Source organism: Telmatherina bonti (genome assembly GCF_933228915.1).
Source record: "Telmatherina bonti genome assembly, chromosome: 20".
Lineage (NCBI taxonomy): Eukaryota > Metazoa > Chordata > Actinopteri > Atheriniformes > Telmatherinidae > Telmatherina > Telmatherina bonti.
Genome location: NC_136618.1, coordinates 17771708 through 17787508, shown reverse-complemented (window position 1 = coordinate 17787508; position 15801 = coordinate 17771708). Strand labels below are relative to the sequence as shown.

The 15801-nt window shown below is 38.1% G+C and overlaps 1 protein-coding gene across 3 annotated transcripts; it reads left to right on the top strand.

Annotated features, from left to right (window-relative positions):
* The first annotated feature begins 4774 nt into the window (after positions 1 to 4774).
* Positions 4775 to 10893, top strand: hhatlb (hedgehog acyltransferase like, b). 3 transcript variants are annotated; one of them, XM_079259362.1, is made up of 12 exons: positions 4775 to 4951; positions 6543 to 6681; positions 7626 to 7687; positions 7774 to 7887; positions 8196 to 8390; positions 8492 to 8701; positions 9048 to 9219; positions 9339 to 9483; positions 9565 to 9600; positions 9684 to 9885; positions 9964 to 10105; positions 10186 to 10893. In XM_079259362.1, exons 2-12 carry the CDS (start codon positions 6576 to 6578, stop codon positions 10395 to 10397), a joined length of 1596 nt encoding a protein of 531 aa, XP_079115488.1. In that variant the 5' UTR covers positions 4775 to 4951; positions 6543 to 6575; the 3' UTR covers positions 10398 to 10893. The 3 variants fall into 3 exon arrangements, with proteins under 3 accessions (XP_079115488.1, XP_079115487.1, XP_079115486.1); XM_079259361.1 differs by having other exon boundaries at positions 6540 to 6681; XM_079259360.1 differs by lacking the exon at positions 4775 to 4951 and having other exon boundaries at positions 4981 to 6681.
* The last annotated feature ends 4908 nt before the right edge of the window (positions 10894 to 15801 follow it).

Genomic DNA, 15801 nt, shown 5'->3' with positions numbered 1-15801 from the left:
AATTACTCTGTCTCCATACAAAATAGAATAATATAAATTTGTACACAAATAGGAGCAGAGGGGCCCTAACTAGGTATTTTTTGGTTTGTCTGGGACTTTGATTTGCTAAACTGCTGCTGTTCAGAAGGTCAGCTGAATTACCTTACATACATGAGGCTCTTTTAAATATTTTTTTTCAGTGAAATGAAAGAGTTTCTGAGTGATGCAGTAATTAAGAATGAGCCCTCCTTGTTCTTTAGTTTTAGGGGGGTATTGAAAACATGTATTTTTACATCCATCCATCATCAGTATCCACGCTGTCTTATGCCAACTGTAATAAATATCTCGAATGCATCCCGGATCCAGCATCTCTGTAGGCCAAAGGACGAAGTGCGTCACGAACATTACAAGACCCAGACACTCTCAGCGGCTTAAGGGAAAGGGAGCCGCAATAGAGGGCTTCAACCACATGGACAGAAGAGGAGGACAATATGCCCAGTGTCAGGATGGCAAAGATACCTACTCCTGAAGAAGTAATGAGAGCAAACAGGTAAGTATGTCATCAGCAAATACAACCTGAAACCATGAAAATGTTTGAAAACCACAGTGGAGGATAACTTTGGGTGTCAAAAATCTTCAGAATTTCTGAAGATCTTATAAAAAAAAAAAAAGAAATGGTGAAAATGACTGATAAACAGAGCATATACACAAAAGGCCCGTAGCATCAAACCTGCATTTTAAACATGATTTTTCTCTTTAGGTAATTACATTTATGACAATTTAAATTTGATCCTATATGCTTTATATTTTGAAAGGTAAGTTCATTAAATGAAAAATAAATGAATAAACAAGACACCAGTGTGGCCTTCAACAGGTGCATCAGTTGAAGAAAAAAGCCCATAAAATGAAAAAAAAAAAAAAAATTCTAATAGGAACAATTTGCTGTTATTAATGCAGCATTCATTGTTGTTACAACGTAGTTGCTTTGAAACATTTTGTGGGAAGATGTAGCATTAGACCTACTTTAAAGCAGGAGATCAGAACACTGTGTTTTTTTTGTGGGAAAAACAAGAGTGTCTGTTTTCTGCGGCCACAGTGGAAGAGATTGTTTCCAGTGTAATGGAGCCTTCCTTTGGCATCTGTACTCATTTGGCACTAACGTCTCATCTGGTTGCGAAGGCGACACTGAGCAGTGAGAAGGCCTCAGAACATGGGTTCTGAGATAAAGTCATTTGCTTGCTTTGTTTTATATATGATGTCGTAATAAAGAATATTTTCTCTTCTCTTTTTGTCTTGTTTATTAATTATAAATAAAAATTTTGAAGTGATTGAACTGATTCCCTATAAACTTTACTTTCATTTCTCTGAAGAATAAGCTATTTTCTTGCTGTGGGTTCACATACATGACAGCTGCCATCTTTGTGTCACCAGTTTTACTACAGTGTCTCAGAATGGACAAACAACTCTTTGTGAAGTTGGTACCCACTGAACTATAAAACTGCAGTACTTTGTTTGATAGGTGTTAGAGTAGGGATCACCAATCCTGGTCCTCAATGGCCAGTGTCCTGCAGGTTTTTCAAGTGTCCCTGCTGGAAACTTCCTGTCTCAGACTCAGACAAGCTCTGCATACCTCAGCTAAATATACATTGATTTTAATCAGGTGTGTTTTAGCTAGGACTCTTGGGAAACCTGCAGGATACCGCCCCTTGAAGAACAGGAGAAGATCCCTGTACTAGAGCATAGTTTAGGATAAGTGGTGCTTTAAAAAAGCACATAGAAGAAGACTATATACATGTGCATAATTTGGAAGTAGTTGCTTATAGTGCAGTCATTTCTGCACAACTTGCAGATGAAGACATGGGTATGTCTGAAATAATTTAGCCACTGGCAGCCACCATCCAGTCACAACTATGCTTGGCTTTTGAGGTAATTTCCAAGACCATTGTTGCAAATGCAAGTAATTCTTACATATTGTAGCCTTTTCTTTTACTTTTGTACTGAGAGCCAGAGTCAAATTTCCTGTCTGTGTGTTAAGACTTGGCAAAATAAAGCAATTCTGATTTTAAAGTGTTCTAAGGTAATTAAAGCTCAATTTACAGCAGGGGAATCCAGGTCCTCAAGGGCCTGAATCCTGCAGGTTTCCCATGTATCCCAGGTCCAGCACACCTGACTCAAATCAAATGGATCCAACAGCTTATCAAGATCTGCACAGGGAATTGTTCATTTAAGTCTGGTGTGTTACTTTTAGGACTTTGGCCAAGGTTTTCCACCCCTGATTTACAGCAAAATACAAATGGTTCTGCAGCTATAGCACATATGGGTACTAATTTTCTTGTTAATTCTTTTAAAAAAATTTCTAGCACCATCCCTATTGTTAAATTTATTTGATATTAATTTTTAAAGCAGTATTATAAAAAATGTTCATAAACAGCCCAATGAAAATTGATCAAAATAGACTTAGATTGTTTTCCTCTCTTTATTGAAGTCTTTTTTTTTTTTTTTTTTTTTTTACCTCAATAAGAAAAGCCAATAATTTAACTTGTTCCATAAGAGATTCACATACACCTAGTGTTGTTGGAAGTAACACCCAGATAAAGTTTAGTCCCAGGGCTACTTTAATCTCTGGCCGCCTTGGTGGAACTTAGTGTCTTCACCCGAGATTCAGTCTGAAAATTAATGCTACACTCTGTGTCTTTATTGTTGCTTAACTTTATCTGTGATTTATAGATTTCAGTTTAACAGTTTCACAGATTATCCTCAGGATAATCTAGCCCCCTTAACCAGGTCTGGGGGCTAGTCCGGGATCTGCCTCCATCAGCGTTACCTAGGGGAACTGAGTCTGTGATAATAACTATGAGGACAAGGAATGCTGATGGGTATCCAGATCAGAGACCAACACACATCACGCTGACAACATGCAAACGACTTGTATGATACATTGCTAAGCACTTGTACAAGCTTCCATGTGCCAAAATGTGTCAATTGGCTAGAGATGTTATAACTGACAGTTGAGGTCCAGGTCACTTGGAGTTCACTGTTGTGTGGTCAATATCCTGAACTACATGCAATCAGATGCCATGCTTAAAGACACACTCCAAAACCTTTGCTGTTTTCCTATTCCTTTCGCCCCCTGTCGACGGCTAATTCGGCAACCGTATTGCATCCTACCTGACTTACTAGCTCTTTCCAGTTAGCAAAAGAAAATCTTACGATGACACCTTTTTTGTCCCTTTCTCTCTTTTAATCTTTTTGCAATTTTTTGCTGAATCAACAGCATTGCGTGTTTAAAACAGCCAGTTCCTTATTTTATCTCAAAGAAAAACTTTGTCTTTTCCCGGATGTAAAAGTTGTAGTGTGGTTTTGCAGCCTTGGTATGCTGCTGGGTAACAGCGGCTCTAGAAATGCATGTGATGTCACTGTGTCATCAAACAAGTCTGGAACAAGGAGTTTTAAGGTAAAAAAGTTACGGAATGCATTTTTAATTGTTGTTAAATGAGTCAGTTGTTAATGCTGACCCTACAATGTAATAATATAATATTATTAGTAATATTGAAAGTCATTATGCAATTATTGTTACAGATGAAACACCTAATTACACAATCACATGCCAACAACTTTAGATTAAACACCCTGAGGGTTATTTCTATGTAAATTATTCATAATCACATAACCCTCAATATAGTGTAGATATTTCCCTGTTCTTATGAGTGAGTCCTGAGAAAGAGATCTAGTCTTAAATACAGTAGTGCCAACAGTAATACAGAGTAGAGACACAAGACAGTAGTGCACTACAGGTCAAAGCCCCTGCAGGCTTTATACGGATCTGACAGTAGGTAACTTGACTTAAGAAAGAACCATCACCTCAGCAGTGGAGGACAAGAAAACAGCAGGGGAAGAGTGAACTCTTGTATAATGAGAACATGTAAGGATTAAATGCTTGTGCCTCTACAAAGTGTTCTGGGAATCAATAATGTCCATAAAAAAGAATACATTGAGGACAGTCATCGGATTTTTCTTATTTTTAATTAATATTGAAACAGTTCTTGACCTGCATTTCTCTGTTTACCCAGATATGCTGTATAACCTACCTTTAGGGACATTTACTCTTTTTTTTGCAGCAGTATTGACACCCCTGAACTCTCCTAATATGTACTCTCATGCTCATGATTTGTTGCAGAATTTGAGACATACATGTTTGGCTACAGCTCAGAATTGCAACAAGCTTAGACCTTCCAAAAACAGATCTGGCAACCATGAAAATAGAAAATTGCAGTATAAGAAAAGATATAAGGGAATGTAAAACGTGTTTAAGATCATTAGAGAAACTTTTAAGTGTGCCTTATTAAGTGATGCATTAGAGTACCGACACAATTAAATTAGTTCTTGGCCAATTGAACACTCATCTGCTTCTGTGTGCATTGTCTCTCAATGGACCTGTCAGCAGTAAGATTTATAAATAGACATGTAAATATACAAATACATTAAAGTTTAGCATTATAATTAATTTATGTTAAATGACAGTTTAATTGATCATCTTCTTTAACAAAGCTGACTCATTTGCAAGTTTCGGTTGGTTTAGGTGCAGCAGATTAACCCTTTGTGGCATCACTGAGCAAAGAAGGATATGTTATCTGATAATCAGAGGCCACAATGAGTCACTGATATTGTCTGATTTAAAGTCTATTATACTAAGGAGTCCTCCTGCTCCGCCCCCTCTGTGTCAGTGGTCAAAGTATAAATACATCATGTCACCTTTAACAGGAGGCAGCTCCCTCTCAGGGGAGTCAGAGGGACCTGCAGCCCACCCTCCACTCTGTGAAAGCACAGCGCATGCAAAAGTTTACGTTTACTACATTTTTCATTTGGGATTTGTTTTTATATAGGATGTTTTAATCCTTGTTTGCCCTCCTTTTAAACAAACTAAAAAAGTTTGTTGCACGACCTCTTCAGGCTCGCAACTGCTGCATTCAAGGTTAGTATCACAACAGGTGCTGAGGACAAGCTGAAGTGCATGACCGTGTGGCATTTCAACAGCAGGCGTCTCACACAGGCATTGTGAGGGGAATCAGGGACAGCTTTTAAATGGCTGAGCAGAAAAGAGAGGAATTGGTTGCTTAGAAATAAAAGTACTTTGCTTACATTTTGTACTTTGTCTGCATCACATCTGCTCTCCACTGTTCTCCTTGATTTATGGAAAATATGTCAAATTAGGCTGTCAAACACCAGAATGATTAGGACAGCATTAGGTACATTATGGTTCTAGAGGTGTAAAAACCCAGAACATGTCACAAATTGTGGCTGAAGGGAATTGTAGTTGCCAACTTTTGACACATTACAGAGAGGATGTTAAAGTGTGTCGGTAGTGACAATTAGTGGGGAATGTAGATTAATTCAGTTTTTACTCATAAAATGTGTTACACAAGTACAAATCTAAGATAAAAAAAAATCAAAGTGTAGTAGAAATAGGTTAAATATGTAAATACAAGCAATCACTTTTAAGTGTCCACTCATTCTTGTACCACTTGCAGTTTTATAGCATTGATGTTGCAGGTGATGTAGAAACAGAAATATTTGTGTGTTTTAGTACTTGTTCATTTTCCTTGTGGTGGTCCAGTTGAAGATAATTTTATTGTATAAAAAAAAAAAAGCAGATTATTTACATATATTATTTAATGCAAATGCATTTTGTTGTCACCTTCTGCTGGAATGTTTAATTTTAACTCTCTTTAAGGACTCCCTTCAGAAAAGCTCGCTCTGCTCTGATTGGTCCAAAATGACTGAATCCAACACATCTGAGCATTGTTTGAGGCAACACAAACTAAGCACTAAAAAGCCATTATGCAGATGGTATTTATGGTAATTATGTCAAAGTAAGAAATCTTGCACTACTAAGATAGTCTAAATTTCTTTTTATTTATTTATTTTTGTTATTCTGTGGATGTTTTACATGTACACAAATATGCAGAATATAAGGGAAAAGATGTATTAAAATCTTCAATAATTTTGCTCAACCCTAAAAGGAAAACCCATGAAAACATTTTCCCTTTGTGCTATTGTTTCTCCAATTGCAAACTGAGTTACTGATCTTCTCTAAGTGTTCAGAAACATGCTGGATATCCTTGTGAAATGTTGAGTAAAAACTTTGCAGGTTTGCAGCAGGGAAATTCCTCACATGCAGTGTTTACACCATCACAGGAAGCAAAATGTCTTCTTACTGTGTACCTCAAGTCTTCTGACATCTCAAATTCAGACATGAAGGAAAGTTATATTAAGAATGACAGACTCGTTCTGAAGTCTATTTTAGTAATATCACAGTGACGGAAGACATGTCTTTCATTGTTGCATTTTTATTTTTAAGCTTACAGCTGCTGGTTCATAACCAGCACGTTGGCTGAGAGCCTAAATGTGTCCGCCGTCCTCCAGAGGGATAGAATATGAGCTCAACATGAATGATCAGGCTGAGTTATGGGTCTGAGGCAGAAGATCTGCACATGTTTTATAGTCAGAGACAAGACGGAGAAATCCTGTGCAGCAGTGTAGTGACTGGTGTGTGTGTTCAGAAGCTTCCAGAGCTCTTACTTCCTGTCTGCATCACCATGGGGATCAAAGCTGCCCTTCCCAGATATGAGATCTACTTCTACAACACCATCTTGTGTCTTGCCATGTTCTGGGCAGCCAGCTGGATCTTTGAGGTGTCCAGTTGTGAGTATGAAGGAAACACACACATGTATATACAGGATAGAGCCGAAGATGCCTGTAAAACTAACTCATACACCATCAGACACATTCGCAGCGTCTTCATGTGTGAGAAGACAAGATAATTCAAAGCAAAGGTTTAGCTTTTTTCTTAGATTATGGCATTTACTGGTAATTAGGAGCCAAAACAAATATCTAAACTCTTATTATGCCACATCATCATGTCAGAGTCAGCCAAGATTTGCCAGAAACTTCCACATTTCATGTCACATTCACCATCAAATACGTGGTTGCTACTCATTTATAAGCAAACATTCATGTTTACTTGGTTAAAAAGGTACCCTTTCTTGCTATTGCACTTCATCTTCAACACTTTGCTCATGTAAAGAGTTGACACCAGAGATAATGGCACAGAAAGAATTAAAATAAGTGAATAGATTTTAATTATGATTGATCAATAGATTTCTTGAAAGTATCACCATCATCCTATTAGTTATATCCAGAAGACACACTCGATGCTGGCCGGATAAAAAGTACTGTTAAGTTCTTACTAACAATTCCAACTTTGTTTCAAGTGTTTACGGAGCAGAAAGTAGAATAAATGCACCTTAAACCATTCAGTCCAGTTAAGTCAAGTAAGGGAAGTTCACCTGCAACCCAAAAAGCTAAGACATATTTTTGTGCCTCCTGTACTGCAGGCACCTACAGATGGACAACACAATGTGCAACATACATGTAGGGCAGTGTCACAGTGTGAGGGTGTAGAGTTGGAGCTATGCAGACCATACTGAGGAGATCAGGTTTCAGTATTAATACCACAGAGCACAGGAAGAAAATAGGTCCTGTGCTGGGGCTGCATTTGTTTTACTGTGACAAAAGTTTCACATTTGCATTATAGGATGAGAAAAAAAACCCCAAACCCATACGTGTTCCTACTGTCTTGTTTCCAGCCAATGCAAACAGGAAGACGTTCAAAACCAGCGTGAAGCTGGGATACTTTGGGAGAAAAATGGTAAGGGAGTGTGCACAACTCATCGAGACATTTCTCATTAATGTAAAAGCAATTCTTATGCATCTTGTTTCCCTCCTGATCCGCAGGACACGGCTGATTTTGAGTGGATGATGTGGTTTTCCACCTTCAGAGAGCACATCCTGTTTACTCTTTCAGGTCACGTGTTGTTTGCCAAGATCTGCTCCATGCTGGCTCCACAGGTGCTTCCAAAGTCTGTTTATGTTTATCCCATTGCTGGGTTGGATTTAAAAAAAACAACATTAAACCTCAATGAAACTAGCTTTAAGAAAGAATCAGGTCGTCTGTGGTTTATTGATCTTTTTTGCATTAAGCAACACCTCCATCGTAGATGTATTGAGTAAAACAGTTCAAGGGGCTTCTAACAATCAACTTAGTGGCACATAATAAATGGTACCAGATAGATAAGACTTAGGGAACATGAAATCTACTTTATGTTGCAAAAATGTGGAAAAATAGCCTTTCTGTGTGATTTGTTTATCTCCCACAGTACAGGTCCTTGGTGTACATGGTGTATGGTTTGCTGGCAGTGTGGACCAGCATGGGTTGGACCTACGTCACCCTCATCTTATCCCACTGTATCCTGCTGTATAGCATCTCCTTGGTGAAAATCCGCTGGCTTTGCTTCATAACTGGTCTTTCTACGCTTGCTACATTCAAGTGCGAGCCCTTTGTGTCCTGGCAGGTAAAACAGCTGACTCTCAGAGTCGTTTCAGGATGGAAGGTTTATTTTCAGTGTAGCTCGTATGCTTCAGCCCCAAGCTTCAACTTTTCTTCTCCACACAGACAGGTTTCGTGGAAGGGGACTTTGAGTTGCGCCATGTTCTCTTCTACGGAGGTTGCGGGTTCACCATCATGCGCTGCATGAGCTTTGCTCTGGAAAACTGTGAAAGAAAAGATGGGAATTACAGCATCCTTGAGCTGCTCAAGTACAACTTCTACCTCCCTTTCTTCTACTTTGGGCCCATCATGACTTTTGATAAATATTATGTTCAAGTAAGTTAGCCCAAATTCTAACAACCAGTTATGTAGTGTAGATTGGTGAGTAGATATCCAACAGTTCAAGGATAACTGGAGCTTCATCATTATTATTTGTTAAAATGAAAATGGCTTCCCTTTGATCCAGTGGTTACCCTTCAAACCCTGTAAAACATAACTTTCCTTCCTTAGGCTTAATATTATTCAGTGATTGTAGACTTATGGGTGGACTTAGATCTATCTACGGATTACAGACACATAAACATCCCAGTCAACTCCTGTATTTGACGGACACATAAAATGTTGATCAGTTGATGTTGCGTGTCTCTTTGTACTTGTGACATGTGTTTGCTGCCCTCTGCAGGCCAACAAGTCTGACCTGAGCAGGAAGGAATGGGAAATGTGGAATATCAGCCTGCAGGGCCTGATTCACTTTGGAGTAATCCTTTTAGTGGACGTTCTCTTCCACTTCATGTACATCCTCACTATCCCCACCGACATGAAGCTGCTGAAGCACCTCTCTGACTGGGCTCTTGGTAAGTGCCACCTCTCAGATACTCCTACTGTAGTCATTTTATGAGACCGTGAATGAAGCCCAGGATTACAGAAGAGCTGTTTTTAGCTGTTAATGTTGATGCTCCTGTGTTGTTTCCAGTTGGTCTGGCTTACTTTAACTTGATGTATGACTGGGTGAAAGCAGCTGTCATGTTTGGAGTCATCAACACAGTGTCCAGACTGGACCACTTGGATCCACCCAAGCCACCAAAATGCATCACGATGCTCTACGTGTTTGCCGAAACGTGAGTCCAGTTTCACAGCTTTCACACTTTTGGTTTGTTAATGAAACGCTGGTAATCTGTGATACGCATGCACTTTTGTAGGCATTTTGACAGAGGGATCAACGACTGGCTGTGCAAGTGAGTTTCTCAGGAAGAGTGACACATTCATGTCTTGTTAATTACACCAGATGTAGAGATCCTGATAGGCTGTCCGTCCACAGGTATGTATACGATTACTTGGGTGGAAAACATGACAATGTGCTGGAGGAGCTGGTGGCTACGCTTTGCACCTTTGGTGTGACCATCCTTTGGTTGGGGCCATGTGAAGTGGTCCTGGTGTGGGCTTTCTTTAACTGTTTTGGTCTCAACTTTGAGCTTTGGACTGCCAAATTCTTCTCCATGGAGCCATTTTCCTCATTTGAGGTTTGTTAATGGAGGTTGAACATGCCTTTGAGTAAAGACATTCATGAGAATAATTTATTTATAATGTTTTGTTTGCAGGTTGCAATGTCAGAAGCCATGTCCCGCCGCATCAGAGCCATCTTCAACACCTTCAACTTCTGGAGTATTGTGTTATACAACATCGTAGCCTTGAACAGTTTAGACTTTGCCAAGTTGGTTGCCAAACGGTTGCTTCTTAAAGGTAATTTCTGTCTTTAATCAGTGACAATGTTCTATTTCCTACCAATGCTACAATAAATTTCCCTTAAATGACCTCCCCAGGTTTCCCGATAACTACCATCATCGTCATGTTTGTGACCTACTGTCTAATCCAAGTGATCAAGGAACGAGAAAGGAGGCAGGCCCTTATTGATGATCCTGACCCACTTCCTCCTCCCCCACCTCCAAATGCTGCCCCCAGTCCACCCACTCCTGCAGCCGAACCGGTTGCTGCCCAGGCAGCTGCAGACACCAGCAAAGAAAAAGCAGAGTAGGAATTGATATTGTTTCAAAAAGAAAGACAGTTTCTTAGTGAAAGTTGTCCAGATACAGCGTTACAGTCTAACTAGCTTTTATAATGTGAGTTTTTATTGGAAGCATAAGACCTCATACTGCATATAAATCCTGCAGTACCTGCATCTAGTAGGATAGTTGTACCCCAGTGAAAATGATTCAAAGTTTTGTATATTTTCACAGTGTCCTGGAGCTGTTGAAAGAGATTTACAATGAAATAACACTGTGACAATCCCAGATTATTGTCACTATTATGCAAAACCTAAACTGCCTCGTCATGTGTGTCTTTATGAAGAGTTTTTGATGACGCTTGAATGCAAGACACTTTTTTACACCATGTGAGTCAGTGTGTGGCTATCATGAGACATTTCTGTCATGTTACACCAGCTGTTTGTCACCAAATGCCTGTGAGTTATAGTCACAGCTGTGATGAATCCCTGCCTGGACTTACCTGAACACAGCAATAAAAAGCTTTAATTCACAGTTAAAAGTGAAGATTTCCTCATTTTGTGGTATACTGGTGTTATTACGGTTTTCCTTTAAAGAAAGTTGACATTTTTTCAATAAAAGTATTTTGGTTCTGCTAAAAACTAATCAAAACAATGTAGTTAAATGTTTATTCGTTCAATTTTTAAAAATGTATCATTGGTTTAATAATTTGTATGAGGGCATAGTGGTTAGTAGCACTGTTGCCTCACAGCAAGACGGTCGCTGGTTCGATTCTCAGCTGGGGCGACGTTTGGACAGTGGCCTTTCTGTGTGGAGTTTGCATGTTCTCCCTGTGTATGTGTGGGTTCTCTCCAGGTACTCCGGCTTCCTCCCACCGTCCAAAGACATGCATGTTAGGTTAACTGGTTACTCTAAAATTGCCCATATGAGTGAGTGTGAGCGTGATTGGTTGTTTGTCTCTGTGTGGCTCTTGCGATGGACTGGCGAGCTGTCCAAGGTGTCCCCTGGCTTTTGCCCGAAGACTGGTGGGATAGGCTCCAGGATCTGACTAAGAGGTTAGGATAATGAATGAATAATTGAATGAATGAATGAATTTGTATGAGTGGGCAGATTATGTAAGATTTCCTTTTTTCTGCTCCTTTTCATTCAAGAGTTTGAAATTCATGTGATATTGATTTTTTTTTGTTTGTTTTAGTAAAAAAAATTAATAAATCATATTAAAAAGAGCCTTAAAAAGGATAAACTAAAAATGTTTCATATGATGTGGACAAAGCCACAGCAATCTTTTTTGTGTGTGCAGTCAATGTGGTGTATATTTGTTTTTGCACAATTTTACACCTGAGTACAGTTATATGAAAAAATATGTTTCTATAGAGTTGGTATATATGCAAAAAATGACTACTCTCAAAATGATTGAACTAAGATAGCCTAAAGATAAGCAAAGTGTGTGTTAGGAAATCCAGACATTCTGCAGAATAATTCTGACTGATTGATCAGTTCATTATTTAGGGAGATGAGCATGCTAACAAAGTAGTGAAATTACCCTTTAATTCAGATCTCTTGAACTCAAGAATTATAAGCTAATTTACAAATTATACATAAATTATATACACTCACCCACCACTTAACCACATGCAGCATCATTCAATTGCTTGTAAACAGCTAATTAGACAATCACATAGCAGCGACTCGGTGCACATAAGTGTGTGAAAAAGATCAGACAACTTGCTGCCATTTCACCTGAGCGTCAAAAATAAGAAAAAGTGGATTTAAGTGACTGACATAATCCTCTGATAAGCCTGGCATGGTTGTTGGCTGGTCTGAGTTTTTCAGGAACTTTCGATCCACTGGGATTTTCACACACAACTAGAGTTTACAGAAAATGGTCAAATGTTTGAGATGATAGGAAGGTGACAGTACCTTACATAATCACTTACTACATACAAAAGAACACAACAGGTGTCATTTCTGTCAACTAAGAACAGAAACTGAGGCTTTTAAGTGTTGTTTCAATATCTCAGATTGAGCTCATTGTATAATCATGTGATTTTTTTCTTTCCTTCCTTCAGTTCTGATTACAATGCCATGACACAGGCAATACATCATTTTTGAGTGTTTATAAGACCCCCCCCCCCCCCCCCCCCCAAACCCCAGTCACAAGGTTTTTCTGTTCCAGTCTCATGTCTCAGAAACCAGTTGACTTCCCAGCAGTTTGCTGAGGACAATCACCAGCTGACATACAGTAACCGTAACACAGTCAAGCTCCAGCTGACTATATAACCGTCATAACTGCTCAGGGGAAGATCAGAAACCCAGGCTGACGACCCCAGTCTCAGTCCCTCAACTGGTTTTGCTGGCAGATTTTCTAAACTATAAAGGTTAGCCACCATGATGGCTGTGTGCAGAGGAATTAGCGCGGAGACAAAGGATGCAAATGAAAATGTTCAGCAGATCTGTGATGCAATAAGTATAATGATGTTTCTTGCTACACTAATTCAGATTTTAGACCACATTGTTTCATTTTCACGCATGCTGTCACTCAGGTGAAGTCTCTTGTAGAGGAAAACTTGGTCGGTGTATGAGGTTTTTGCTGCCAAGAGCTACAGGACACAATGCATGTCTGGGACCAACTTCTTCACGGAGGTAATAATCAGCAAAGAATGTATTACACTGATCTACTGGTAGTTATTACCACCTATGTGGGTTATTCATTGCAGGATTAAGCAACTGTTGCTTAACTATTGTTTTTATTGTCACTCTATACATCCAAACAGACATCACATTTTATAGTGAATTTAGCTAAATTTTCATGCAAAAAGCATATTTATGTGCATGTTAATGCACTCTGTTATGCAGGGGTCACAAAGTTTAGACTAATTCTCCAGTTCAGTGTTGCAGAGGAAGATATTGCCACACAGTAATGTAACTTTTGTAAGATAGAATTACAACATTTCTACCTCAGTTCAGTCACTGTTAACCATCCATTTGTTTGACTATCGGCACATGAGCCAAATCCCTGTGAAACCAGTGAGCATCTTGTAGGACAGACGTTGGACGTTCTTTGGATTGCAGTTTAAATAAAGTTATACTCTATAAAACACATTTTTACATATAGTAACATCAAACTAGTGTATTGTTTAATATGTGCTATTCTTTTTTTCTACTGCACTCTGCCAATTTTCATTAATCTCCAGCCAAAGTACCTACTTTGAGGTGGGCAAATGAACAAAAAACACAAATGACAGACTCAGAAAAGTGCAAATGGAACGATATCAGAAGTGTTTGAGCAGCATTATGTTACTGCCGCTAAGTAATGTGTATATATATATATATATATATATATATATATATATATATATATATATATATATACACACACACACACCGTATATGCATGCAAATAAGGACCCTTACTAAGTAAGTTTGTACTTTTAAAGGTCCAAGGGGAATGGAGAAGATCATATCCACCTCCGCATTTGGCAAAAACTCCTATGTTATGGAAAGGAACTTGTGCTGAATAATGTGCAGCACTCTAAGAGCTACAGTGACTCTATTGAGGACTTGAAGAGATCACATATTAAACAAAGCATAGTTGTTAAACTGCGGCAGTCCTTTTTCTATGAGTAAATATTCCCATTCATTACAGAAAGCGATGTTTATTGTCATTTCCGTTGCTTGTATGTCATCACACTGTCTGTGTAGATAATGATTCCATCCATGAACTATTCTGTGCATGAAGAAAGTTGATTTTTTTTTTTTTAAATTCTTTTTCTTACTTTTCTGGCCTTTCTCAGGTATACCTAATATGTCACATGCCAATATTTATACATCGTAAAGGTTTCTTTCCTGCAATAAAAGCAGAAGAAAGATGCTTTTGTTTAAAATTGTTCGGAAGATTCTCCTTTTAAATGACTTTTTAAATCAACTGGATCTAATAATAATTTTTAAGATGGATAATTCTTCTTATTAACTAACTAACTGGTTTATTATTTGTTGGACATATCAGAAGGATTCATGTACCTCAACGGGAACTTTCTGATCAAATAAAGGGAAAATATAAAAACCAGAAATGATTTTTGCACATACCCACGTAATATCTAATCATCTGATATAGAACAAGGTTTTCCGATAGTTTGTCATATGATTTGTAAAGTTATGCATACCTTCAGGTCACAGACTAGTTTAATGGAATACATGTGTATTCTTTTTTTTTTTCCGAGTTATGAAAATCAAGTTTTCTTTAGTACACTTGAGGGTCTTAAATTAGCTGCTAGCAGTTTGTTTTTCCTGCAATATACACATTATTTTCACTGAATTACTTTCATACTGCAAAAATGTGCATGTTCTGTGATTGTTAGGTATTTATTATGAATAATTTATTCATAAACATATTAGAAACTCAGGATGTGTCAGGATTAGATGTTTGTACTTGAAGCTAAAACGCTTTACTTTATTACTTTAACTTGATATTTAGCTGAATCGTTCAAGCTGGAGGTTTCCTTTAAAGGTGAAGTATGTAAGATTTTAAATTTTTGAAAAAAAAAAAAAAACAAATAAAATAACTACAATCATAATTAGATAGTTTTCTGAACATGTAAGTTCCAGTCTGTCCTTATTTGATGCGTTATTAAATTACAAGTTTAATTAATGACAAATGACAAAAAGCACTTTTTTTTTAATGGTAGGCAAACATTTAAGAAGGGTCTTTGTCATGAATTAAAATAACACATCAAATATGGACGGACTGGAACCTACATATTTTAAAAAACTATCTAATTATGATTGTAGTTATTTTATTAGTTAATTTTTTTTTCAAATATTGAAAATCTTACATACTCCACCTTTAAACGGGAATAATCTAATATTGCTCTTATTTCCATTAGCTGCATAACCTTTGCAGATTGAGCTGCAGCCACTCTATACCAGGTTTTACACAAAAGAGATTTTGATTATCACTACTGGGGCCAAATATGCTTGTCTTTAGGCCAAGAAGCCCAAACTCCACAAGCAACACGGATCATTTAAATCACAGTGTTGTGTCATAAGTTGATTATTATTACATGTAAATAAATTCATCACTGCTTTGCTAATCAGGAGTTACTGTAATAAAGCCTTTGAATTACCAAACTTCATAGAAGATGTATGTTTAGTGTGGTTTAATTCATAATATCAAATATGACAAACCGACCATATGGCTACGATGTCACTGGATGCCTATGAGTCATGGGCATGTTTCCGATGAAGCCATGTGTCAGCTATTTCAGAGCTGAGGGGATTGTCCTGGGGAGTGGGTGGGGATGGAGGTGGTAAGGGGCAGAGAGGCTATTGATTTCATGTTCCAGAATAAAGCCCATAGCTTCACACCAAGCGCCCAGTCTATAAATAACCTACCAGTTGGAGCTCAGTTGAAGGGTCAGGACAGCTGAGGAAGTGGGC